General features: G+C 51.6%; 7 protein-coding genes and 3 non-coding genes across 10 annotated transcripts; 8 read left to right on the plus strand and 2 right to left on the minus strand.

The window, feature by feature from the left end:
• Positions 1-454: 454 nt before the first annotated feature.
• On the minus strand, positions 455-3698 carry QC764_401220 (uncharacterized protein). The gene is made up of 6 exons (XM_062946397.1): positions 2436-3698; positions 2067-2378; positions 1456-1991; positions 1079-1400; positions 889-1028; positions 455-823 (listed from the first exon to the last, which is right to left on the minus strand). The coding sequence occupies exons 1-6, from the start codon at positions 2608-2610 to the stop codon at positions 638-640; spliced, it is 1671 nt and encodes a 556-aa protein (XP_062799990.1). The 5' UTR covers positions 2611-3698; the 3' UTR covers positions 455-637.
• Positions 3699-7280: 3582 nt separating this feature from the next.
• Positions 7281-8757, plus strand: QC764_401230 (uncharacterized protein; the record flags this gene model as incomplete). Its single annotated transcript, XM_062946398.1, has 3 exons — positions 7281-8116; positions 8168-8473; positions 8523-8757. The coding sequence occupies exons 1-3, from the start codon at positions 7377-7379 to the stop codon at positions 8755-8757; spliced, it is 1281 nt and encodes a 426-aa protein (XP_062799991.1). The 5' UTR covers positions 7281-7376.
• A 1170-nt stretch (positions 8758-9927) lies between these two features.
• QC764_401240 (uncharacterized protein) lies at positions 9928-12016 on the plus strand (the record flags this gene model as incomplete). The annotated part of the gene is made up of 3 exons (XM_062946399.1): positions 9928-10207; positions 10257-11514; positions 11582-12016. 3 exons carry the CDS (start codon positions 9928-9930, stop codon positions 11871-11873), a joined length of 1830 nt encoding a protein of 609 aa, XP_062799992.1. The 3' UTR covers positions 11874-12016.
• A 128-nt stretch (positions 12017-12144) lies between these two features.
• On the minus strand, positions 12145-14400 carry QC764_401250 (uncharacterized protein; the record flags this gene model as incomplete). The annotated part of the gene is made up of 1 exon (XM_062946400.1): positions 12145-14400. One exon carries the CDS (start codon positions 14398-14400, stop codon positions 12145-12147), a length of 2256 nt encoding a protein of 751 aa, XP_062799993.1.
• A 263-nt stretch (positions 14401-14663) lies between these two features.
• Positions 14664-16612, plus strand: QC764_401255 (uncharacterized protein; the record flags this gene model as incomplete). Its single annotated transcript, XM_062946401.1, has 2 exons — positions 14664-16455; positions 16591-16612. Exons 1-2 carry the CDS (start codon positions 14771-14773, stop codon positions 16610-16612), a joined length of 1707 nt encoding a protein of 568 aa, XP_062799994.1. The 5' UTR covers positions 14664-14770.
• A 185-nt stretch (positions 16613-16797) lies between these two features.
• Positions 16798-16885, plus strand: QC764_0061280. Its single transcript has one exon. It is a non-coding gene; the product is annotated as a tRNA-Tyr (tRNA).
• Positions 16886-17101: 216 nt separating this feature from the next.
• Positions 17102-19827, plus strand: QC764_401260 (uncharacterized protein; the record flags this gene model as incomplete). The annotated part of the gene is made up of 3 exons (XM_062946402.1): positions 17102-18882; positions 18941-19152; positions 19205-19827. The coding sequence occupies exons 1-3, from the start codon at positions 17915-17917 to the stop codon at positions 19825-19827; spliced, it is 1803 nt and encodes a 600-aa protein (XP_062799995.1). The 5' UTR covers positions 17102-17914.
• Positions 19828-19947: 120 nt separating this feature from the next.
• QC764_0061300 lies at positions 19948-20027 on the plus strand. The gene has a single exon. It is a non-coding gene; the product is annotated as a tRNA-Asp (tRNA).
• A 2516-nt stretch (positions 20028-22543) lies between these two features.
• On the plus strand, positions 22544-24480 carry QC764_401280 (uncharacterized protein). Its single transcript, XM_062946403.1, has 2 exons — positions 22544-23242; positions 23301-24480. Exons 1-2 carry the CDS (start codon positions 22764-22766, stop codon positions 23674-23676), a joined length of 855 nt encoding a protein of 284 aa, XP_062799996.1. The 5' UTR covers positions 22544-22763; the 3' UTR covers positions 23677-24480.
• QC764_0061320 lies at positions 24302-24373 on the plus strand. Its single transcript has one exon. It is a non-coding gene; the product is annotated as a tRNA-Glu (tRNA).
• Positions 24481-25851: the final 1371 nt, after the last annotated feature.

The following is a 25851-nucleotide window of genomic DNA, read 5'->3' on the forward strand; positions in this document are numbered from 1 at the left end:
TATTGACGTTGGTAGTAAAATGTCGTAAAATTTAATACAAACCTTCAATTGTACTTTTGTGTTTATCAGGGTCATTGTATATTCTATGTTTGCTTTAGGGGTGAACTCAGGGGGTAAACATAGTGAGACAGACAGGGTTAGGGTTCGGCTGGTCATGTCGACTGCTCGATGTTGATCTTTCTGCCCTCCGCAATCCACATCGTTTTTGACATATCAGACTTCATCAGAGTGAGATAAGAGACTTAGTCAGAGCGTCATTGCCTTATCTCAACATCAAATTGGAAGGTGTTGTTGGGCAGTCGCACGCCATGAGCGGGGGTGCAACAAGCGCGCACGCAATTTTGAGGAGGGCTGACGATTGGGACGCCAGGGAGGGAGGAACGACGCCATTGCCCGACCGGCACCGACGCTCTTCTCCCTGTTGTCTTCCTTCTCCCCCAAATATGCCATCATCTGCCGCAATCATGGAGGGTAGTGGCGTTGCCTCACTCTTCCTTGGTCGATACCATCTTTTCTATTTGTTCTATCTTTGAATGTATGTATGTACACGCCGGCATGATCACCACCAATCGAGCAGCCAAGACGTCACCTATAACCCCCAAACGCCGTCAACGCCCAACACCGACACGGATCGCCATTACGCCTTTTTCTGCATCGATCCCGTTCTATGCGCCCACGAAAAGGCAAACGCGAGCAACGCGAAGCTGCTTGAAGCCGCAAAGGCTATTTTCAGGGCGTCACAGTACAATGCCCTGACGGCCAGCTGTTGGGTGGGTGACAGCTCCCCAATAGCGAACAGCGACTTGCGCAGCCTCTCAACCAGCTGTGCCACCACACCACTTGTCAGTCACCTGCATCTAACCAACGTCGGGAACTCCAAATACGAACCTCTTCACTGGCGTTGTCACCAAGAGCATCAGGAAGGCCCGCCAACAACATGTTCTGGACGATGGCAGCCGTGACAGTCACGCCATAAATGGTCCCCATGGACCGAATCAGATACACCGTAGAGGTGGCAACAGCTTGTTCTGTGAACGGTTAGCAACTTAATCTCCTTCAGCCTTGTTGTATTTCTTACCTCTGTGCTCCCAGAAAGAGATGAAGCTAAACAGAACGCTGGGGTTGGTCAGACCAAGACCGAGATTAGCAGGTATCAAGTAGAAGAACTCCTTCCACCGAGCCCCCGTCGTGCCCATCGACAGCGCAAGAAGATTCCCGATGAGCATCATGGCCGTGCCCAGCCGAACGTTGTACGAGAGCTTAATACCGCGCTGCATCGACCACCCGGCAACAACACCTCCAACTGGGGTCGCGAGTGCCGGGATCATAAGCCGGAGACCGGCCGCCGATGGAGAATCACCACGAACAGCCTGGAAATACAATGGGACCATAAACATGTACTGTTGGGCGAGCGTCAGCAAGTGTGCCAGATATTCGGGGAAGATGAGGACTCACAGCATACGAGGCCATGCCGGAGAATATGTTGGTCAGTTGAACCGCGATCGGCTGCCAACCTTTCAACATGCGAAGTGGGATCATGGGGATGGCCTTGGTGTTGGCTTCGACTTCCACGAACAGGAACAATAGTACGGTACTTCCGACCAGCGAAGAGATTACCGGAAAGCTAGCCCATGGGTACTCGTTGCCGCCAAGCGTCAAGCCCAGAAGCTGGAGGAGCAGTCCACCCACGAGAAACAGCGAGCCCGACAAATCCAGCCTTTTGATCGCCGAGCGAACACGTTGTGTGGTGGAGAGAGGGATTAGTTGAGGAACCATGCAGGCAGGATTCTCCAACACGAAATAACCCACCACGAGGGCGAAGAAAGAGACTGGAACCTGCAGCAGAAAGCACCATCTCCAGCCAATGGCTTGAGTGATCGAGCCTCCGAGCGAAGCGCCCAAGACTGCGCCAAAACCAACGAGGATATTTTGCATGGCCTGGTACATGCCGCGCTGTTTGAAGGGGATCATGTCGGAGTTGATGACAGTTGCTGGAGATAACGTCAGTAACTGTGTCTCAGGGTACACGACCGCTCGAGCGTCTGAGAAAGGGGCACAAGACTCACCCATTGTGATCAGCCCACCGCCGCCAAAGCCTGTCACAGCCCTCATGATATCTAGTGTCAAGATTGTCTGCGCCATGGAACAGCCAAAACACCCAATCATGAAGGTCAGGGTGGAGATGAAGAAGCAGATTCGCCGCCCAAACATATCAGAGAAGCGGCCGTAGAGAGGCTGGAATGCTGTACTGGTGATGAGGTACGAAGTCGTTAGCCAGGCGGCATTGTTGGCTGCACCGAAGTCGGAGCTGATGGCGGCATATGTTGAGGCGGTGATAGTCCCATCGAAGCCAGAGAGAAAGACATTTGCCCATAGAGCTGGTCAAATTGTGGTTAGTTGGGACATTCTTTTTCCTCTTCACCAGCCTTGCGTACCTGTCTCGATCCACCAGAAGCCCGCGGAAGGCCGCCATGAGTCTTCATGGTGGGATTCTGGAAATGTCACATATCCTGGCTTCTGTTGTGTGGTGAGGAGAGATGTTGTCTCATCTGTCTGTTCCATCTCGGGGTCGCCCATGATGGGTAGGTGTTGTTGTTGTTCAGTGTGCATATCTTGTGGGTTAATGGCTCCCAAGTGTGTATTCCGTCTCCTTTAGTCTGGGTCAAAAAACAGCAGGGCCTCAGAGTTTTCACGTATTCACTTACACGCGGTGGCAAAAACTTGGTATTGAGGGGAGGTCAGTCAGGCCAGACCTCTCATCTCATACCTTTTCCAACCCTGGAAGATGCGCTGCTACCCCCCAAATTTGGCATGCCGTAGCGCTGCACCCACCCCTCCCATGTTTCCTGCAGCAGCAAGCGGGCAGCATCAGAGACACTGCTTTTGCGAGCCGATCCGGCACCGGCGAGCATGTCCACGATCTGTTCAAAACTTGTTTCTCTTCGTCCCTCTTTTGAGAGCGTATATCCGCCATTTCTGCGATTTCTTTTTATGCTGGATATCGCCAGACGTATTTCTTTCATTCATCTCATCTTCCCCAACCCATCAAGGTGCTCCTTTCCGGTCTTGCTCCTGCGCTTAGCGGCAGAGACACACCCAAAACAGGTGCGGGGAACGCCGTCGACCTCACCTTATCAGCGAGTGCCGCATGCTACCTGGTACATGCAGAATCTCTTTCCAGACCTCACCCACCATCACTCATTGGTCCAGAAATGGTCCGGAATATCCTGTCATCTCTTCATTGGCGAATTCCAGGCTTGCTGTGCTTCCGGATGGTTCCCCCCTTTTCTGTTTGATTCGTTCAATGAAGGTGTCGCAGGCAGGCTATCGTCATATGTCGATCCTGATGAAACTGCATCTCGATTATACAACTACTGTCGATTGTTTTCTTAATATCCTTCTTGTTTCCTTATCTCGAGACTTGGACGCACGACACTCTTTGTTTGATAACAATGCGCATTGGCTTCCCTTGGCTTGTCGCTTGACCCCGATCCTGAATGCAACGGTCCGGTGCCGATGAGGCCCGGAATGCGGGGGTCAACGGGTCGAGGACCAAACACTTGACAGGCATCCTTGGCTAAATCACGGATAGTTTCCTTTCTGCACTATCAGATGTGATGAAAAACGCTCCATATCGTCCGTCTGGAGAGGGAATCCACCGCGGGAAGAGTGCAGTGAAGATGGAGTCTGTCCTGTATGTTGTGAGAAGATAGTGTACGGTCATGCAAGTGAGAGGACGAAGCTGCACCGGGCGAGATACGCGCCCGGCCGCATTCTGCTTTGAGATTTGGTGTCCAATCATGGCCGGCGGCGTTACCTAAGGACGCTTCCTGTTGGGGGTTAGCTCCTCTCACGTGCCACCCCTGAAGGTTCCCTCATGGCCTCTTCCGCTGCGGGGCGACGTGGGCGGATGGACCCTGATGAACAGCGTTGGTCTGTGTGTAGGGTCTCGGCCTTGGAAGACGTTTGATTGTTTGTGGAGGAGAGAGACTAATACTGCAGGAAATGAGGCTGAGAAAGTTGGTTCCGAGAAGGGGAAGCCGAATAACCAAGCGAGAAGGACATGACGGCACAGATGGTGAGGAGGGTGGGTGAGGAGCTAGATATGATCAGATATTACTTGGGAGAATAAGAGAAAGTAGGGTCTTTGCGCCCAGGTCATTCTTGAGGGTATTCAGTGACTTGGTGGATATACAATCTACAGCTTTCGCCTTCTTTGTCGTATATCCTAGATAACGCATCTCGACAACCCAGTCTATCCTCTTGTTACTAAACCTTGCCATTGAAGCCTTGAAGTTGAGAATCAAATATCAATGTTGATCCCTATAGTTGTTTTGGTGCCCTCTTTGAGGGCACCAAAAAAAACGCCACCCTCGCTCGGGTCTTTGCAAGCCTCCCGTCACTAAGCTTAGTTTTTGTTTTGGTGCTGTGGGCAGGGCCCTGCTGAAGCGTTGTATCTTGCGTGCCCAGGGTTTCCTGGTGTTTTATTTTTATTTTCTACTCTCATTATAGTTGTTTAGACCTTTTACGAACTTGACATACAGGGTACCTGGCTGGTCCTCCAGCATGTCAAAAGACCAAAGAGTCGGTTTTCCTGGTTTTCCTGTGGCCCCTGACCCGTGTAGAAGGAATCCAGAGTCTGTTTTTTGCGTTGTCGACTGTTATTTGGCAGGTTTCTAGGTATGCTATCTTGGTGGGTTGGGACAATGTTCCTGTGTCTTCCTAGCGGAAGACTGTCCTTTGCCTCGGAAGCTTCATTATACTACTTCATATACACGTGTGCCGCTAGTCCCAAGACTCCATAGAGCATTCTAACCGCACCCGTCCAGACTTCTTCTTTTAATGGTGCCGCGTGTAGCTGTCGTAGGCAATACTGCCCCGGGAATTCTCGTTGTAAAGTACCCACTCGACCCTGTAAGATAGATTTCCGAGTTGGTAGTGGAAAGCTTTGCTCGGTTTGATGAAAAGTGTTAGACAGACCCAACCCTGTTTTTTCCTCGTACGCACATCCTTGTCCACCAAGAGCCCGATCCGAGTTTGGTCAAGCGAAGTCAGGAATTTGTTGGTGACAACATACGCTGTTCCCCTTTTGACAGCTTTCTTGAACAACGAGATGCTGTCCCTGTTCTCCTCGGCACTTGCATATGCTGAAATGAGGGATTTGCAGTGCAGCTCCGCTTGTACCGTCAGTTCATATTCGCGTTCCGCAGTTTCACTGCAGCAATGAACCTTATAAGTGCGCCGTAAACCGACCAGTCCCCTAGTTTCCCATCTCTGGTTGCCTACTTCGCGGTCGACATTTCGCATTTGGTTAAGCCAGGCTGGAGCCCATGCAGGATATGTCGCCCTTGGTGGGCCATGTTATAGAACCATTTTCACCGCCTCGTGTCTTCGGGCCTCGTAAATCTTTCTCATCCCGTCATCGATCGATAAGCCGTGCTCCCATTCGAGTCCGATCACCGGAAAGAGAGCACGGGCGTTGTTAATAATGTCGCCGGCCTCCCTTTTTGTACACCCGACAATGATATCTGCAAGTCGCACGGGAATGTTGCCATGTCGCTGTAGATGTAGAAAAGCCTGGGCCAGTGTGAACAACCCATCTCTTGCTTTGAGGCAAATGAATACATCGGTGAACCAAACCAATCCCTTATAAGTTAAAACAATCACATCTCCAGCGAGCTTGATTTCCTGATAGGTCCAGACGCGTGTTAACCATCCTCTTCATTCCAGTTAGTGCTCTTTACTGGGACTAATTTTAATTCTTATATGAAGACAACTTACTGCCGAAGCCAAGGACTACGCCGGGATTTGCGAGATCGTTTGACCACAGTCGCGGAGCTAAAGCATCAACGATGACCACCTGCTTCGCCTGGCGGTAGATATTCGCCATAGCATTGATAAGTCTGGATTTCATCTCGGCCTCCGCGTGGATCCAGCTGATGTCCGGTGCCCGGAATAGCCAAGCTGTCAATCCACAACCACTCGATGTCGGTGTGCCAGCTTGTCAAACAACTGTACCACCAAGCTCCGGTGAAACCCTCCGTTTGTCTCATCTGATCCAAGCCCTCCTGCCCACACATGAGACAACGCTGCATAACCACCTGGAGGCACAATGCGGAGGTCGCCGTCATTGTTAACGCATAGGGCGCCCAGCGTGTCGGCTGACTCTTGGATCTGTTTCCACCTTGGTTTAACAAAGTCTGATGGATTGAAATGGACTCTTCCTCGTCCTATCCTGCTCGGCAAGGATGGAACAACCTCGAAAGACTTTAGTCTGCGAAACCGAATGTCATCCACCGTGGCATCAACGAGCCTCAAAGTCTGGTTCAACTCCTGTACGTTCCAAAATCGCAGTTCATGCTCTGTGAGTTGTCTCGCAACGGAATACTCGAATCCGGCTTGGAGAAGGCACTTCAAACTTCCGGATGATGGGACGCATCGGGTTTGATCAGTTTTGATTTCTGGAATCGAGGGAGTTCGGCATCCCCTAGTTCGTCACTGTAGTCTGATTCATATCCACTCGTCTCAAAAGACTCAGTCGTATAAAAAAACTATCCTTTTCTCGCCGTCAATGGTGATTGCAAATTGGGAGATATGGGTGCCATATATAGATAATCCATTGTACAATTTGAAAGAATAAACGAGCGCGAAGAGCAAAAGTTTCAGAAATAAACCTACCAAAAGGAGGCTCAATGACTTTTGAAGAAAATCAACCGTTCAGTAGATTGATAAAACCAAAGTCGGGCAATTTAACAGATTTTAGGGCGCAGTACGCCACGTCTTAGTGTAGGACGGTGGCCTAGTAAAGTCACTGCCGGCGAAAAGCGAGGCCAAAAGGCAGGGAAATTGATTGACAAAATTGATAATACAGTGTTGTTGTTGATTGTCCAGCGTAAAAGCAAACAGTAAGAAAACCAATCTTAAGAGAAAACCCAAGTGTGAATATGGTGAAAAGGCGGGCTTTTGTTGGCTCCCTACACCTAGCGACCATCGTGACGCTGGAAGGGATTGGGTACGGCGAAGGGACAGGCGCGGGTGGTGGCCTCGACAGTGACCACGTCGGCGCTTAAGTGCAACTTCCATGCTGGTATTCCATGGTCTGAAGCCTGGAATCCTCAGAATATCCAAGTACCTACTTGGCATTGTCGCTTGCTCGGGTAGTCATAAGGCTGTACACAACGTGCAGTCATGAGCAAACGTCAAATGTGGGGCCAACCGAGATGATTGGCTTTCCAGACGTGGAAATGAGGGGATAAAGCTGAAGTTGCTTCTCGGCGCATGCCCTCCGCCACAGTCTTCCTGGAGCTGAAAAGGCAACCACCTTGCTGTCGTCTGCAACCGTTAGGAATTCTCTCAGACTGAATATCCCAGGCGAGATGACGAAAACACTTGTAACTGGACCTCATGGTCCGCCAGATATCAGCTACAACCTCGACTACGACAATTACCTTGCTAGAACCCAGCGTCGATTGCAGACCGAAAAATTACCAAAAGACCTGCCAAGTGGCTTTCCACAGCAAATTCAAAATAATCTTGTCTGGGATGGGAAAGACCTTGCTGAGAAGTACGACTGGAACTACACCTTGACGACCGATGACCTGACCGAGATCGAATCAGCTCTCCGGCATTTCAAAGCTCAGAACCTGGGACTCGGATTCATCAACCAAGACACCTTCCCGCTTCCCAATCTCCACAAGACTCTACGAGACATCTCCAAGGAGATACACATGGGCCACGGGTTCAAAGTGATCCGCGGTGTTCCTGTGGCGAGCCACACTCGAGAAGAAAACATCATCATGTACGCCGGGATCTCCTGTCACATTGCACCTGTCCGTGGTCGACAATCCTTTCTGGATACCGGAGTTGATGTTGCTCTGGCCCACGTGAAAGACATGACCTCAGTGGTAGATGGCATCAAGATCGGAGCTCCAGCCTACACCAATGTTAAACAAGCCTTTCATACAGATATTGGTGACGTTGTTGCATTGCTTTGCCTCGCTGAGGGTGTTGGAGGAGGGGAGAGCTACTTGTCGAGCAGCTGGAAGGTGTACAATGAGCTGGCTGCCACTCGGCCCGATCTTATCCACACGCTGTCAGAATACTGGGCAGCGGATACGTGAGTTTGCGCTCTTCTAACTCCTTGTTTCATGGAGCTAATGTCCTCCAGATTCGGCAAGATAGACATCCCTTACTGGCATGCTCCGTTACTGTACCACGAGCCGGCCAAAGATACCACCCCAGAACGTGTGATTCTCCATTATTCACGACGAACCTTTACCGGCTACTTGGGCCTCCCTCGCTCAGCCAACATCCCACCCCTCACCGAAGCACAAGCCGAGGCTTTGGATGCGCTGCACTTCACAGCGGAGAAGTATGCGCTCTCTCTTGACTTTCGCCAGGGAGACATCCAGTACATCAACAATTTCGGCTTGTTTCACGGCCGTGCAAGCTTTCAGGATTCTAAAGAGAAACAGTAAGTTGATCTTTTGACCGAGTATTCACAATGATGCTAACAAACACAGACGTCATCTGATTCGGATCTGGCTCCGTGATCCAGAGTATGCTTGGGAGATACCTGAACCTCTGAGGAACAAGTGGGATAGAGTGTACAAGGACGTCAAGCCTGAAAATACCGTCTTTCCTCTTGAGCCACCGATTGCGACCGGCAGTGATAATAATCCAGGTAGGAAGGGTCTGGTAGCAAAAGGGTGGCATAGACTTGTCCAAGCAAGTCAGCGCATGTTGGTTCCCTCGTGAGGCCTTTGGCAACAGAGGCATCAACTTTCGGCATCAACTTTCGGCATCAAGCCACAATAGCAGGTCATCAGTCGCTTTAGTATCGGTAGGATCAAGAATGGAAGTGGGCATCACGAAAGATCACATCTTTGGCAAGCATAATGACGAGCGATGGAAGATGAATGCCTAATCTGGCAGGTAGTACCAGCCGCCGACCCGGGGTGCAAAAATCACAGCTGGTTGGGCATCCAATATCAGCACAATTGGCACCGTTCACTGTCCATGACAGAACCCCCCACGAAAGAGCAACCCAAAGCAGACGCTTCAAACCAATACGGTACCATGCGCACGCAAGATGGCGGAAGAGGCGCTGGCAAGCTTTTTAGTCGATGAATATCAGCCACCATAGGTATGCAGGTTGCAACTACAGGCCAGATTCTACAAGATGCTGTTCAGCTCTCTGATATCCCCGTCCTACCATGCTGCATTTTTTCCCACCCCGCTTCCTCCCGTCAGATATAGGGTCCCCAGGTTTTATCCTACCACTGAAATGCGAGCTCACCCGATGGCGTTATCCTCGCCAACAATGAGCGACAGCCATCCAGACAGCTCCGCAAAATTGCAATCGCAATTCTCCTGCCCGTATTGGCAGGCAAAGTCCCGTCGGTTTTGCTCGGCGAAAAAAACTGTCAAGTTCTGGACGGATGATCTGCCGTCCAACCACCATGGCCAGAGAGCCAAGGCCGGGAAAACCGCAACAGAAGCTCGCACTGCAACGGGTACCATCCAAGTCGGGAGATAATACCACGACACAAACAAGGGACCGATAAGGAAAGTCGCACGGAGGAAGTTATCACTGGTCGACGCAACGTTCGAGAACACAAGCTGCAATACAAAGTGATGCCATGAGCCAAGTATCTGACGCTCGCATACACGTGTGAAGAATGCGGAATGTTTCACCAAGCTGCTCGACTGGAACAGTCCACCACTTAAGGTTGCTCCATCCCCATCTAAATGAACTGCAGTACGACGTGGATTGTCTCACGAGCAGACGGGTAGATAAAGTCGTGCTTCCACGGCACGTCATCTCTTCTCGACTCCCCGCTTCTTGACCTTTTGTTGTTGACACTGCAGATTTGGGTCGAAGTTGCAAGCAAACAAGAGTAACAGCGCATTGTCGGGCAGAAGACTATGTCTTTCAACTGGCGTCGACCCTTTCGGTCGCGGGACGACAACGATGAGCCAACGACACAGGATGCGCCGGCACTGACCCGAGTCAACAGCGCCGAGGTGTCAGACGGTAGCCTCAAATACACGCTGGAGAAAGGAGGCAATGACTCCCAGCCGTCATACCAGGAGGCCACAGGAGCCCCAGTGGAGAGTCGCTCGCCGCTGGGGTACTCTGTCGGTCCAATCACCATCATCTTCCTCAATGTCAGCAAGATGATTGGGACTGGTGTTTACTCTACCCGTTAGTAGCCCCTAGCCGCCGGTTTTGGAGAGACACTGACAGCAGACAGCCTCCGCCATTCTTAGAGGGACTGGCTCAGTCGGGCTGAGCATGATCTACTGGACCCTCGGCTTCTTCACCTCCATCTCCACCCTCTCCGTCCTCCTCGAATTCGCCTCCTACTTCCCCAACCGCTCCGGCAGCGAAGTCGTCTACCTCGAGCAAGCCTACCCCCGTCCCCGATGGCTCTTCCCAACAGCCTTCGCCTTCCTCAACGTTGTCCTTTCCTTCAGCAGCGGCAACTCTATCGTCTGCGCGCAATACCTCTTCCGAATAAACGGCCACACCCCCTCCCCTTGGGAACTCAAAGGCGTAGCCATCGCCGCGTACACCGTTGCCTTCCTAGCCGTAGTCTTTCACACCAAAGCCTCCTACGCCTTCTCCAACGGAATCGGCATTGTCAAAACCCTCACCCTCATCTTCATCGCCATCACTGGGCTTGTCGTCCTAGGAGGCAACATCTCCTCCATCCCCGACCCCCACTCCAACTTCCGCAACGCATTTGACGGCCTCCCTCCTACCCCTTACGGCCTAAACAACGCCCTCTACCGCATCATTTTCTCCTACACCGGCTTCGACAACGCCTTCAACGTCGTCAACGAGGTAAAAAATCCCATCAAAACCCTCCGCCGCAACACCTTCATCTCCGTCTTCCTCGTCGCCGTCCTCTACAACCTCGCCAACGTAGCTTACTTCGCCTCCGTCCCCCTCCCCGACCTCCGCGCCGCAAAAGAAATCACCGCCTCGTTATTCTTCACCGCAGTCTTTGGCTCCTCAAACGCAGTTCGCGGACTCAACTTCCTCATCGCCCTCTCCTCCTTCGGCAATCTTGTCACCGTCCTCATCGGCTCCTCCCGCATGATCCGCGAATGCGGTCGCCAGGGCGTGTTGCCGTTTCCTAGATTCTGGGCGACCACACGACCGTTCGGTACACCGATCGGGCCTTACTTTGTGAAGTGGTTCATGACAGTGATCATGATCTTGGCCCCGCCGGCAGGGGACGCGTTCAATTTCGTGGTTGACTTGCAGGTTTACCCTTCTTCGCTGTTTCACATCTTGGTTGGCATAGGACTTTTCATCGTCCGATACAGGAGGAAGAAGCTCGGGTTGGGAAGGGGCGAGTTTAAAGCGTGGACTGTAGTGGTGGTGTTTAATATCCTGGTGTATGCGTATTTGCTTGTGATGCCTTGGTACCCTCCCGAGGGCGGACCATACGCGGGAAATGTGAGCTTTTGGTATGCGACTTATGTTGTTACGGGGACTGGGATGTAAGTTCTCCTCCGTTGCTCTCCTCACTTGATTGACAAACGAAAGGCTGACATGGGCCGGAAAAAGTTTGCTCGGTTGCGGCATCTACTACTACGCCTGGATCTGGCTCCTCCCCAAGTTGAGAGGGTACCGCATCCGGCAGGAGGTTCTGACGCTGGAAGACGGAGCGCAAAGTCACAAGGTGATCAAAGTACCTGTCGAACAACTGGCAGAGTGGGACGCCACTCACGATGCTGTTGGAAGACCGCTCAACAGGACAGACAGCCACTCTGGCGACTCCGAACGGATCGGTGTATCAAGCACAGCAGGAGAAAAGGGCCAAGATGGCAATGTGAGGGATGTAGATCCTGAGAAGTAATTCGTCAGAGCTGTGCGAGCTGCTTGGCGACATGGGGGGGGCAACAGATCTGCTAGGCTAAGAGAATATTGTAGGCTAGAGTGTAGCAATTGAAGAATTTCACTTATTCTCCCAAGCAATACCTCATCTCATCATCTCCCAACTATGAACCGCACGCGGTTTTCCTGCTCCTCTGATGGTTGGCCTTGGTCGATGCCCCAGCCACCTATGCCATGGACCGGTCAGCAGGTGGAAGCGGGTTCTTCCTGGCGGAGATTAATATGACTGTGCTCTACACCAGAGTGGTTGTCTGCAATTCCCACTTCTCAATCCATCCCACATCCCATTGATCTGCACGAACCCACAGCATTCCCACCCGCTCATACACCTCATCTTCCCTGCCAACAACACGACGAAGAGCCAGACACATGAGTCTCGCGTCGTCCTGTTTATATGTCACAGTGCCATCTTTTTTGAACGGGTTCTCTTTAGAGCTTATTCTAACCAGGAGTGCCAGATACTCGTTCTTTTGATCAAAACACGCCGGTTGGATTTCCGTTTCTTCAATGGTAGCTTCCACCCAGTCATACTGTCTCCACACAGACAGAATAGCATCATCTCCCACATCATCCACGTCGTGGATATAAAGCAGCGCAGTGGTAACGTCAAGATTTCTCCTTCGGGAGCACCCGTCGACCGGCTCATCCCAAGAGCCGTCACCTATGCTGGGTTCGTGGTTGGGGCCAGGGAAGTAAGACTTGGGGAAGACTTGCTCACTCCGGTATAATTTCTTCGTACGGCCCCGCAGGACTAGACGAGCGTCCATGATTTCACCAAAAGGATTGGAGGGATTCTTTGGCTCAACGTTGGCTTCGACCAACTCCAGATCATATGGACCTTGCCCGTAGTCCGTCGTGTAGCCGTCCCACTGAATTGTATCGTCTGTTACTGCCCAAGACCATGACGGCGCTCGATAAGGTTGGACGTGGCGGGCAATTTGCGTCTCTTCCTTCCAAAGAAGCCCATTCCTAATGTCACTGCTCCAAAGACCGGCGAGATATCTCGCCCCCAGACTGGCGTGAAGTCTTTGTGTGATGCCGGACAGGGCTGGAAGCTTGTCGCTCCCAAATGTGAGGGTCCTGTTTGAGTATTCTCCCACAAGCGAGTAGTACTCCCGGAAGAGGTCTTCTCTTTTCAATGACTTTGCCGAAAGGTCGGAGGCGTTACTGGCGTCGAGCACCGCAGTTATGTCGTCAAAGACCGAGTGAGCTCTCTTGTCCCCTTCAGGCAGGATGCCAGCCTCAGCCGATTCCTGGCAAGCGCGGCATCTCCAGTATATCTGATGTCTTCCGTAGATAAGGTGGCGGCGCGAGAGTAGAAACTCCTGAAATGTCCAGCCTCTTGAGTTCAGAACGCAGGCCATATCTAGCCTCCTCAAATCCTCGCGGTCATTAGGATGCCTCCATTCCAGTTTCAACTTTCTAGCTTCACCCTGTTCCGACAGCATCGTGAGAGGGACCGAAATCGGTGGTGGCCCCGCGGTTGGGGCTGGGTTGAGAATTCCTGCGGTACTGCGCTCGGCTACAAACGCTGATATTGTAAAGGTAGAGGATCCGTAGATCTGAGCCATCTTTTTCGACTCGACTTCCCAATCCTGTCTGGAATCTTGCATGATGCAGAGTGAGTCAATCCATAGGTACTGTATGCCCAGCTTTCGCGTTATTGTTATTGCGTCTCGGAAGTTTGCCGGGAGGCTGTCGAACGGGAGCGATGTCGTAAACGTATCCAGTGTTTTGGTGGTCAGGACAGGCTCGATTCTCCCGCCCCAGCAGTGGCTCAGCGCTACAAACGGAGCTTGAGACCCGTGCGAATGGACAACTCTGAGTGTTATGAAGTCGTTATCTGGAGTCCCTACATCGACTACTCTTGTCGGAAGAGTTGGGACCTTGTTATCCTGGCAGCATCTGTGACATTGCTGACATTTTTGTAACCACGACCTCGCGATCTCAAAGTTCTCCTGTGAGCCAAGATCGCTGTCGAGCTTGGAAATTCCAATCCGTACATTCTTCAGAGTTATTGGCTGATCCGGGGGTACCACCAACCTCAGTGGCATGACAGGTATCTCGTAGTGAAGCTGTATCACATCGTCATCGCCATAGTCGATATTCATGAAACCGCCAACCTGCACAGCAAGAGTGTCCATAATGGTGATTGATGATGAATTATCACGATATGGATACGTGCTGGTGAGAGCGACCTTGACATCCGACTGCTCCAGGCTTTTCGCTTTCTCGTACATCGACATGGTCTCATCCTGGCTGCTGAGCCCGAAGTATTGGTCTTCTTCGACGGGATTTTGTTTGAAGGCGTGGATGATTAGCTGACAAAGGTCGCAGCCGTTTAGCGCTGACTGTTCAAGGTCGTTGAAACTCTTGTGATGCTTATAATATGCTGAAGACGGGAAGTCATGAAAGTCAACCTCCTGTTTCGTCAGTTCAAACAGGTGTTGGATGGAGAGCTCTGTACAAAGTGGACATCGAGTTGACATGATGAGGATGACGTTGGAAGTGCAAGGTGAATTTCCATGTTGCCCAGCAAAAGATTTCATCAAGTGCTGTTGGTTCGAGCCGGATGAGGGCCAACGGAGACTCACCAGGGCCCGCCCCTCACGTGATTATTACCTGTTGGTCTCACCAACTGGAAGTTTTTTTTAAAGCAGTGTTGAGGCCCTTCGTGACCAACATATCACTGGTGAACTAACATGATGATGGAAGAGCTGCTGCGTAATGAAATGCTCCATCCCACCATGAGGTCGGTGAATTCACGGCTTGTTCCGGCCTAAGATCCCAAAGCCTCCCTCTGCATCCTGGTGCCCCAAATCAGAAAGAGCCAAGCGACTTCTGGGACAGGCCGTTGAGATGCTGGTAAGGGTCATCATTGGTCAGGTACTGGAAATAAGCGATCCAAGACCGCACCAAGCATCCACAAATTTGGTGGCGCCCGCGTTAGCCCACTTCGAGCTGAAAATCCCCAGACTGGTCGAGAACCATTTCGCCGTCGGTAGTCGCATGCGAGGTTTCGGGGCTGCCTCACCGTCGTTTTGGCCACTTTTTTTGTGGTATTTCTGTCGTCCTCTCGCTCGGTTTTGGTGCGGAAGGTCGGTTTGTTTTGTTCACGATCCGTCGATTTTTGGCGTCATTTGGCGGCAAACAGAAATGGACATCATCGACAAAGTGAAGGGCTCCACTGACGAGCAGGAGCCCCACCCCGGGAACCCGTTTATTGCCGGCGACCCATCCTCCGACTCGGACCGCGATGAAGACACTCAGGCCAGAGAAGACGCGGACAACGCCCACGATGTCGAGGAGGAAGAGGAGTCGATACTGCCCAAGTTGGGACTGCCGATTGCGCTCCTGGTCGGCGCCGCCATAATGGGAGGGGGGACCTATGCCGTCGTCGCATATGTTCAGAATCTGGTTGCGAACGCTGCGGTGGACAATGATGAGGCCAAATGGATCCGACTGGCGAGGACTGACGCATATGATGGTTGTTACTTGGGTTGCACCAGTTGTGATGACCTCAACTTTGCGTACAACGCATGCCAGCTCACCACCCGTGTTGATGTCAAGGGCGTTATCTGCGATGCGAACAAGATGTGGAATTGGGCTGTCGAGGACCGGTACCCAAAGGAGTGTCTGAAGGCTGTCAGCAAGGTCATCATGGGTGATGCGCTCGAGGACCTGAAGAATCACTATCGCAAGCGGTACGCCATCATCACCGTTGCCATTGTAGGCGGGTTAGCTGTCGGCTTTCTGGTCTACTTTCTCTGGCGCAAGTTCGCCAAGCCAAAAGAGACTCCCAAACCCTGGTCGACGTATGACCAAACCTCAGCTCCGTTTTCCATCAAGCGGCCAGCAACATGGAAGCTGCCCAAGAAAGAGAAACCCGACAAGACAAAGACGGAGCACACCGACAAGATCACGACCACCACCACCCCAACTACATGTGAGCCAACAAACCTGGCCCCCCACGGAGCAGTCGCAGCAGTCCCCATCGTCTCCCACTCCCGCTCCTCCTCTCGTTCATCCTGCTCCTCAAGAGCCTCATCCACCCACAGCGCCCAACGCATCCCTACCCCTCCCACCTTCGACCTCCCCCGCCGCAGTCCCTCCCGGGCCTCCTCCCGCTCCTCATCCTCCGGACCCCGCCTCTCAACCCTCATCGGCGCAGCCCTCACCATCACCACCTCAGGCGCCTCCGCCTCCATCTGCATCCGCGACCAACCCTGGACCCAACACTTCATCACCTCCTCCCCCTCCCCCACTCAAAAAACCATCACCGGCACCATCCACGGCTGGTTCTCCGAGTGCTACCAAATCCAAAAATGCAAGCAAAAGTGCCGGTGGTCCTGCTCAGGCAGCTCATGCGGAAATAAATGCAGCAAGGAGTGCCACATAGAGGACAGGACGAAAAAGGAGCCAAAGGTGTTTGTCGATGCTGTCATGCCGATGGTGGCAAAGTGCGGGTTTAAGATGGTGGATACGCTGAGCGGGAGTGAGACGCCGACGGTGAGGGTGGCGAATGGTGGGATTGAGAGGGGGTTGTATGTGAGGATTAGTGTTAGTGGGTATAATGTCACGGATGCGAGGAGGACGGATAGGAGCGTGGAGTGTTTGCATGCTTTGGGGGGTGTTTAGGGAGTGTGATGGTTTGGTTTGGGTTGTTTACTTGGAGTCAGGGGGTGTTCAACGGGGTTTTGACGGCATATAATGGGCGGAGAAATACGCGTGCTATAATGATACCAGAATGTTTTAACTCTTTTTTTTGTCTTGATCAAGCCTCGACTGCAAGGAAACGAGAGAAACGCCGGACATGATGGGAGACTGAAACAAAAAAGGAACAGAAACGAAATGCTTGCTGTTGGCAAAAATGTAAAAGATACGTGTCCCCTCGACCGGAATCGAGCCGGTGACCTTTCGGTATCAATAAATTCCTTTACAGCCGAACGTGATAGCCAACTACACCACAAGGGGATTTGAATTTGTTGTAGGGAAAGGGCGGGTTCTGCACTTGTGTGCCAGTGGAGATATGCGGGAATTATGCGTCATTCGCCGGTGGCTTTCGGGCCGAAAACCGCGAGGGGTGAGCTGGTCTGTGCTTTGCGCCACCACAATTCTTTGTCTTTTAACATCTTCAAAGATGACCACATTTGGGTAAAAAGGAGTGAAAGGGAATGGCTAGGAGTTGGAGAGATCTGATGTCTGGATGACGTGGTTCCGATAACTCGGTTCCTGCAGAAGCGTCTCTTGGCAACTGAAGAATCTTCACACAAACCGCCTTCCAATGTTTTGTGGGCAGACACAGCTCTGGCGAAAACAATGATCGGACGAACCCCACCAACCACTGCCAACCTCAACGTTTCATCGACATTTTCCGCAGGCTGATCTTCTATAAACAACATCTCGTCCAATGAACTGTCCCAAGTGAGGCGTTCTTGGGCGGGTTGCTGACGACAACCCCGCCCAATATATTCCCCGAATCCCACAGTCCGTCCCAGATTTTCACCACCACGTTGCCTTGGCCGCTCCCGAAGGCCGAGACAACTTACATCCGGTATCGATAGCAATGGCAACTTTGAAACGCAGTGGCTTACTGCACGCTGCACCTACCCGGCACTTCCTCCACAAAAATCAGGTACAGCATTGAGCTTGTCAGGCACCTTTCCGCTGGCAGAACCGGGTGGTTCGGGAGATGGGCTGGGATCATCCTCTTTGCCCGGGTTACACTGCCCTCGACCTCTTCTGCATGTAGGCACCCAACCACCAATGGCGGCTGTCAATGCACGGCTTTTGCTTGCTGATTTGGCGGCGGCAGATGGTCCATGACGATGGCGAGCTGCATATCAGTGGGTGTCCTTTGTGGGTTCCCAACCTGCACAAGTGGAAGCTGACGGATCCGGTGTTGTTGCCATTCGCCCCAGCAGGACCTGTCGATCCATTGTGTATCCTGGCCTAAACCCCTGATGCTGTAGATCAAAAAGTATGCATGCTTATTCATGACCAATGTGTAAAAGGTGGTCAAGCTGCACCTTTGATAGTTCCCGAGCTCCCACATCACCACCACCGCCTTCTTTCTCCAGTCCCTCTCTTTTCCCTCGCTATCGTCTCTCCTTCTATTCTCAACACATAATGAAACCCCCAACTATCACCACTACCCTCCTCTCCCTCCTCCCCTTCACCCTCTCCCACCCTCCACCCCCCACCCCTCATCCCTCCCAAAGTCGACCTAGGCCCCTACAACCCCTCCCACCCGCCGCTCCTCCCCCACCACGGCTCAGGCCTCTTCCCCAGCTCCTCTCCCACCCCTCCCCCCCCCTCGGCACATTCGGCCAACGATACTGGTACTCAACAGAATGGTACTCCGGCCCAGGCGCCCCAATCATCCTCTTCAACCCCGGCGAACAAGACGCCTCCAACTTTGACGAAGCCTACCTCTCCAACCAGCGGTTGCCAGGCCGCATAGCACAAGCCGTCGGGGGTGCCGTCGTGGTGGTGGAACATCGCTATTACGGGGAGTCATCCCCCTTTGAAGAGCTAACAGAGGAGAACTTGCGGCATTTGACGCTGGAGAATGCGCTGAGGGATATGCAGTATTTTGCGAGGGAGTGGGATGTCCTGAAAGAGGCCGGGAATGGGACGGGGAAAGGGGGGCCGGCGTGGATTTATACTGGGGGGAGTTATGCGGGGAGTTTGGCGACTTGGCTGAGTAGATTGGAGGAGAAAGAAGGGGAGGAGGGGAAGGAGAGGGCGTTTTTTGCTTATTATGGGAGTAGTGCTGTTGTGGAGGCTATTGGGGATTTTTGGCAGTATTTTGTTCCGGTTTTGGAGGCTATGCCGAAGAATTGTACGAGGGATGTGGAGAGGGTGGTGGTGTTTGCGGATGGGGTTTTGGGGGGTGGGACGGAGGGGGAGAAGGAGGGACTGAAGGAAAAGTTTGGGTTGGGGGGGTTGGAGGATGAGGATTTTGCTGCGTGAGTTTCTTGTTGCTATCTGGGTTGGATGGATGGATGGTGTGCTAACAGAAGACAGGGAGTTGACTTGGGGTTTGGCGTCGTTGCAGACGACGCAGTTTTACTCGGAGAAAAATATAGGGTACTCGCCGTTTTATCGGTTTTGCGATTATGTCGAGGGGATGTATCCAGTGGACCCCAATGCAACCGTTCCTGGAGAGGACGGGGTTGGGCTTGAGAAGGCGTTGGAGGGGTATGCGAGGTACATCAAGGAGGATGTCGTTCCTGGTTGTGTGTCTCCCATTTCTTCTAGACGTCGCATTGAAGCTAACAATATCTCTAGTCTGTGCCAAGTCCGGCTACCCTGAATGGCAAGATGAAAACAGCACCCTCTGCCTCCAAAACATGAACGCTTCCTCTCTGGCCTTCACCGACTTGTCAGTAAAGAACTGGGGAAACAGACAATGGTGGTGGCTTCTCTGCAACGAACCCTTTGAGTGGTGGCAAAGCGCACCGCCACTGTCATCGTCCTACCCAAGAGTCATCTCCGAGTACGTGACAGCAGAGTACTGGGCTTCCCTGTGCCCGCGATTCTTTCCAAACACGACCTATACCTTGGCGGAAGGCAAGACAGCGGGCGATGTCAACGTCAGAACAGGTGGCTGGGACTTGACGTCGAACGTGACGAGAACGATGAATACAAATGGGCAGTATGATCCATGGAGGGATGCGACGCTGAGCAGCACGTTCCGACCTGGTGGTCTAGTGACCGAAATGGAAAAGGATGGGCTGCAGGTGAGGTTGGTGAAAGGGGGGACTCACTGCAGCGACTTGGTTGGGCTGAACTGGGAAGCGAACGCCGAGCTGGATGGGTTAGTGGATGGGGTTGTTGACCAGCTGGCATGGTGGATAGGGCAATATCACAGTGATGCCTACGACAGAATCAGAAACACGACGCGGAAATAAGAAGGTGGTACTCAACAGTGATGAAGTTATGAAGTTGATGACGAGCGTTTGTTCAAAGACATGGAAGTTTGCAAAGCCATATTTTTCAAAAAGATCACAAAAATGAATCAGATCATAGGACTCTCCCACCGGGAATTCAACCCGGGTCTCGAGCGTTGTTGGGTGACAAGCTCACATACTGACCACTATACTATGGAAGACTGAGCAGATGTTGGCACCTGCTATAGGCTGTTGCTGCAGTCTTGCACGCAACAAGCTATGATAATGTTTGTGTCGACTTCGCTGTGTTTCGTTTAGTAAACCCCCTGGTCCTAGACTGTAAGCTATCGTTCCGAGTCACGACGCTCTAGAACCTCCACCATTTCAGCGTACGATCCTCGAGACTGTCGACCAGAGGCCCAATAGGACAAGACTCGAGAAAGCTCTTATACTTGTGCGCCGTGTTGATCCACTCGTGTCTATTGATTTTATCCCTGGCGTCAAAGACGCGGTACCTCTTTCCTGGTTGGCGGCAGACGAATAGATTGTGCATTGCCCAACCGTTTCGACCGTGAGCGAAATCCCCGAATGCCACAACTTCCAGAGAAGAGATGCCCCGTGGTCCGAATATCCAATCTAGATGCCTAGCGAAAGAAGGCAAGACCATTTTTTCAAGTTCGTCAGGGGGCACGACAGCCAAGTATTTGTCAAACCTAAACGTGGAACGAATCCTAGAACTGGAACCGATACCTGATGTCTTTTGGGGATATTCAAGTGCCCGTGATCCTCTGGCTTTGAGGTGGGACCCAGTTTGCCTAAAATGCAAGATTTTGAGAGTGGACTTCAAGGCGAAAGGCCCCAGTATCTCTTTCTGGATAGATGATGAAAAAATGTTAGATCAGAGGTGATCAACGACAGGAATTACTAGCAGGCTACTCACTAATGACTCAAAATGCTCGTTTGTATCATACGGAAAGCCGAGACACTCAAGATCAAGCAGTGACATGGGATGGAAAGTAGGAGAGATCTTCCACCTGTCTCTCTCTGACTCTGGGATGTCAAAATGACAGCCATCATGAACAGGGTCGGCCCTTCTTGAGCGATAACCTGGCCCTGGGCGATCTCCGCGTTGGTGCACGACCAGTTTTTTCAAGGTGGCATGATGGTGGGCAATAGCATCCCATAAAGGAATCATTGTTGATGGATCAGGCCTAGTTGGGGATGGAAGACTGCACGGTATGACGGCCTTGGTGAACCCGAGAAACAGCTCTTTCAATCCTCGGAAAGATGACAGAAACAGGATGATTTCTTCTTCTTGGTTTTCTTCATCGTCCTCGTGTGATTGAATCTCGAACTGCTCAAGACACAATGGAGTTGTTGTGGCCACGGATCGTTCTAGAAGTCGTTCCCACAAGTGGCAATTGCGTATCGTAAGAGTCTTTACCGTCGTGATATCAATGGCCTCTTTCATCTGTCCGCCAAGGGAGACATTGTTTAGTGATAGGACCGTTAACACTGGGAACAGAGGCCGTGTCTCTGGAAGGACCCGACTGAAAGGTGTCAAAGTGGTATCAAGCCAATCCCACGGCGTGTCAAGGTTGCCATGATCAGGGTCGACATCCATGTCATCCTCCGTGACACAGGGGTATGCCAATGTGACGTCCAGCTCGGTGAGATGCTCTCGGTTCCTCTTCAAACACTCTCCCAATGAGCCAAGCAAGACATTGGGGGGCTGATGCCAGCTGATGTGGGTCAGATGACGAAAAGCTATTGGGATTTCTTTGTGTGAATCCAAGCACCCCCCATCTGTGATGAGCCGGAGATACCTCAGTTGGGGTTGCCTAGCATGTAGGGTATCCAGAACACTGCTGGAGATACATGTAGCAAGGTCCCAACTGAAGCCATCTAATTGACCGGTAGGGATGCGCTCAAGGACAGAGTCCGCCATTTGACAAAGACGAGAAAGATCATCAACTGGCAGTTGGTCTCTTTCGACAAGAGCTCCGTCAACCACCCCCTTTTCTTGTCCAATCGAATCTGCTCCGTCATGAGGTTGGACGTGCAAGCAAGGCACATTGGGTATCTTTTCGGGTTCCACTTCATTTGCTTTCTCTCCAACTTCTTCTTCAGGTTTTGTGTCCACATGCAAAGCTTGCCACGCTGACCATCGCAAATCCCGACTAAAGGTGAGGTGTTTGGCGTTGCGCAACGCGGGAGTGGCACTTTGGAGAGCCGATGCGCACTGAGCAACGCGGTCGATGTCCAAGATGCATCGCTTACGCTTAACACGAGGTATATCGATGCGGATCGATTTCCAGAGTTTCGGTGCACATACTGAGTGGAACAGCTTAGACACACTGGACAACGATTTGACGTCTTCCAATAAGAGGCATCTAATTATGTCATGCAGAAGTTCCACGGGGAGGTGGCCGAGCATGATGATTTCAGATGCGATGGCGGCGATATGAGGAGAAGTGAGAAGTACCTCAGGTAGGGAAGCAAACCATGAGCGGGGAGAAATGGCTCTTATAGGCTTGTCGACGTTGTTGGTCCCACTGATTATGATATCGAATCCCCTTAACCAATCAAGTTTGAAGTGGCCGACCTCAAGGCAACTCGTGCCTCGATCACCAACACGCCCCACATATCGCGAGACTTGAAGTTGGAACTGGGAATTGACCTTCAGAAGATCTTCGGCGTGTCTTTTGTCCATCTTACAAACGGACATAAGCAGTGCAATGGATACTCTTAAAAGTATAAGCCAATGATGATGCTCGATGTTTGTCTCATGCATGTACCCGTAGAAACGTGAGTCACTGAAGTCCGTTTGCACAGCCTGGCAAGTATTCATTATCATTTACCCCGTACAAGCTGTAGAGTCAAGAAAGTTTCCACACTGCATCGGCCTACTATTAATCCCCCAAATTTCTCGAGACCTACCACAGCACAAACACAGTATGTCCAAACTCTCTGAGCCAACCCCAGTTCAAGCCTGGGACAGCATTGCATCTTTTTGGGATGAAGCCATCACCCCTGGAGGCAACAAATACTTCCACCGTCTCCAGGCTCCCTGCCTCCACCGCTTTCTTGCTAAGCATCTTCACCGTGATGCGAGATGCTTAGACTTAGCGACTGGCAATGGAGTGGTTGCCCGCTGGATGCTTGATCGAGGAGCGGGCTGGGTCCTGGCAACAGATGCCAGCGGCGAAATGCTGGAAATCACTAAGCGCAACTTTGCCTCCGGAGGGTGTGATCCCAAGAGGTTTACATGCCACAGAACCGACGTTACTTCAGAGCAGGACATGAGAGCCCTCGAAGAATTTCATTGGCACGGAAGACTCTTTGATGTCATTGTCATAAACATGGCTCTCATGGATATCGAAAGACTGGATGTTCTTGCAGCTGCCCTGCCCCGACTTCTTAATCCTGGTGGAGTGTATGTAATGCATTCGTGCTGGACCTTCCGTTCTTCTTGAACTAATGCCTCTCCATAGATTCGTCGCCACTGTTCTTCATCCCGTCTTTTTCACCTCCAACGCAACCAAGTCGATCTCCATCTCATTCGACCCCGCCACCGGTGAGCAAGTGACGACGCGGTCAAAAGTCATCACAGAGTATCTCGATGTTGCACCGGCAAAAGGAATTGCTTGCCCGAATCAGCCAGTCAAACAGACGTACTACCATCGCCCCATTCATGAGCTTCTGTCTATCTTTCTCAAGGATGGGAAGCTTGTCATGGATGCAATCGAAGAGCCAGCTTTTACCGAGGATGATCTTGATGAGAGGAGAGTAGAGTCGAGCACAAACTTTACGCAGCTTCCAGCTCTACTGGCTTTTAGACTGAAGCATCGAGTTGACAAGTTTGAGTAGGGGGACTGATCTAGCGGTGATTAGCCGGACGCAAAGCAAAATATACGGGGACGATAACACATTGTTGGAGGGTCAATTGTGAACATGGTTATTTCAAGTGACCCTCAAAAAACAATTTCATACACTCTCTAGGCTTTCAGGGGTTGCAGAACCATTAACCTGGGATGTAATGGAAGTTGGATGTCTCGTAGACGAACTTACGCTGATATAACCCTAACCCGGTGGATAGCCCCCATACCCTGAGACGACTGACCCAACAAGAATTTTCCGCAGACCAAACGACACACTCATTCTGAACAGGTAATATGTCTTTGTGGAGGAAACAATTCATAGCAGATTGGTTTTGACCTGACCCAAACACTTCAAGTTCCCTTTCCACCAGAAACTGCATCCCAGAGTCTGCAAAAGCTTTTGTGGCTCTCCCAAGTTCACATGCCAAGCCACCCACCCACAGACACTTGTCCTTGCAGCCAAGCCCCACTTTGACTCGTCACTGGTGATCCTCTTCTGGATGGTGGTGGTGAAGCCTGACTCGCGCCAGCCCAACCAACGCCCAACGTCCCCACAAAGCTGCGCCTCTTTGACACATCAAAGCAAATTCCTCACTTAGTCTTCATCAAAGCAGTCCGGTATAGTGTAACGGTTAACATATCGCGTTTTCACCGCGAAGCTCGGGGTTCGATTCCCCGTACCGGAGTCGATTACGTTCCAACCATCTGATGATGGTGCCAGCATTTTTGCTCGATCCAGGGTATTGCTCCGAGTCTGGAGAGGTGTTTTGTTGGCTGTCAGGGCAACGGGCTGATTTTTGACATTGTCTGGCCATTTTTCTTTAGTGTGGAGACTTGGGCAGAACAGACGAGACTGTCTGGATCTGGCTCCGAGACAGAATTTCAGAATATTCAGAGCAGGTACTTACTTTATGCTATGACTTCCCTTGGATATTTCTGCAGCGCTCTACAAGAGCAGCCTTTTGAACACATACTTCAGAGACTCTGCCAGGGATAGAATACCTATCTAGGATATCCTTGGGCGAGGTTCAAGAAGCGTTTGTTGATAGGTTTCAGACCTTTTCGTGTCCCACTCACACTGGAAAGGAACAAGACTCGCTTTCGGTTAGCAAACAGCCTGAGTCTACAAAGGCTTCCTCATGTCAAGACAGCACGGAGATACGCGTATTTCGGACGGAAGGATATCATAAAGACGGATTTGTCGTCAGAACGCCGAGGTCGGAGAGCCTGGCTCATTGCCTACATCGCGAACAGCCTCTCGAATTCATCGTAATCCCAAGGGGCAGTTTCCGGTCATCTTGAACATTCTTCGACTAACAGATACCGCAAGACCCGAGCATACGGTGAAGAAGCACTGGAGCTTCTACCTTGGTCAAGCATTTCCATTCTCAAACGACCAAAGCTAACGAGACCATACCCCGTCATTGTAGTGTTTCTACATCAGTTCCCATGCCCAGCGCCTCTTCAAAGCATCTCGGTGTAAAGCTAACCCTCGGTCTCAACATCACCGGTCTTAGTTGCCGCATTCGCTCCCCTACAACGGTGCATATAAGGACTCATCACTGTGGGTCCGGACGACAGGAAGTGTGATTCAGAGGCTCTGGACGCATAGAAGCACTCAACAGTGCAGAAAGCCCCTCTTCAAGTACCGTGAGATGGAACAGCCACGTGCTGCGCTCCAACTGTCAAGCTCTCCCACTGTAACAGTATTATTGCTGGACTGTCTCATCATCTGGTGAGATCTTGGTTGTTGTCTTGAGTCCCAAACTTGGTTTTCACTGGAACAGACATTCCAAAGGCGCAAATGCAGAATCCTACGATGGCACCTGCTCGCAGCTCAAGGCTGAGGCAGATGCAACAGCTTTGCGCTGATACTGAGGAATACGATGTCACCATCATACTCCACGTGGAAAATGTCCGATGAACTCTCCGTCGGCCCACGAAGCGAAACCATATCAATATAACGTCAGTGGAGCTCTCACCAACAGCGGACACCCTCTCCGCTCTGGGATGGGAATACCTTCTCCTCTTCCGCCGGTTTTCGAAGACCGAAACGTCGAAATCCGTGCCCTCTGCACCGCCTTGACCCACTTCAACCTGCTCGATATCCCGTCTTTAGACCCGAGGCACGGGGTAAATTAACCGTAGATGAAACCAAGCACTT

Source organism: Podospora pseudoanserina, chromosome 4 (genome assembly GCF_035222485.1).
Source record: "Podospora pseudoanserina strain CBS 124.78 chromosome 4, whole genome shotgun sequence".
In the NCBI taxonomy this organism is placed as follows: Eukaryota; Fungi; Ascomycota; class Sordariomycetes; order Sordariales; family Podosporaceae; genus Podospora; species Podospora pseudoanserina.

Coding starts and splice junctions, on each gene's coding strand:
- QC764_401220 (XM_062946397.1), bottom strand. CDS start 2,610: ATGCACACTGAACAACAACAACACCTACCCATCATGGGCGACCCCGAG. Junction 2,379..2,435: donor CTTCTGGTGGATCGAGACAG/GTACGCAAGGCT, acceptor CAATTTGACCAG/CTCTATGGGCAAATGTCTTT. Junction 1,029..1,078: donor CTCTTTCTGGGAGCACAGAG/GTAAGAAATACA, acceptor AACCGTTCACAG/AACAAGCTGTTGCCACCTCT.
- QC764_401280 (XM_062946403.1), top strand. CDS start 22,764: ATGTCCAAACTCTCTGAGCCAACCCCAGTTCAAGCCTGGGACAGCATT. Junction 23,243..23,300: donor CTTCTTAATCCTGGTGGAGT/GTATGTAATGCA, acceptor GCCTCTCCATAG/ATTCGTCGCCACTGTTCTTC.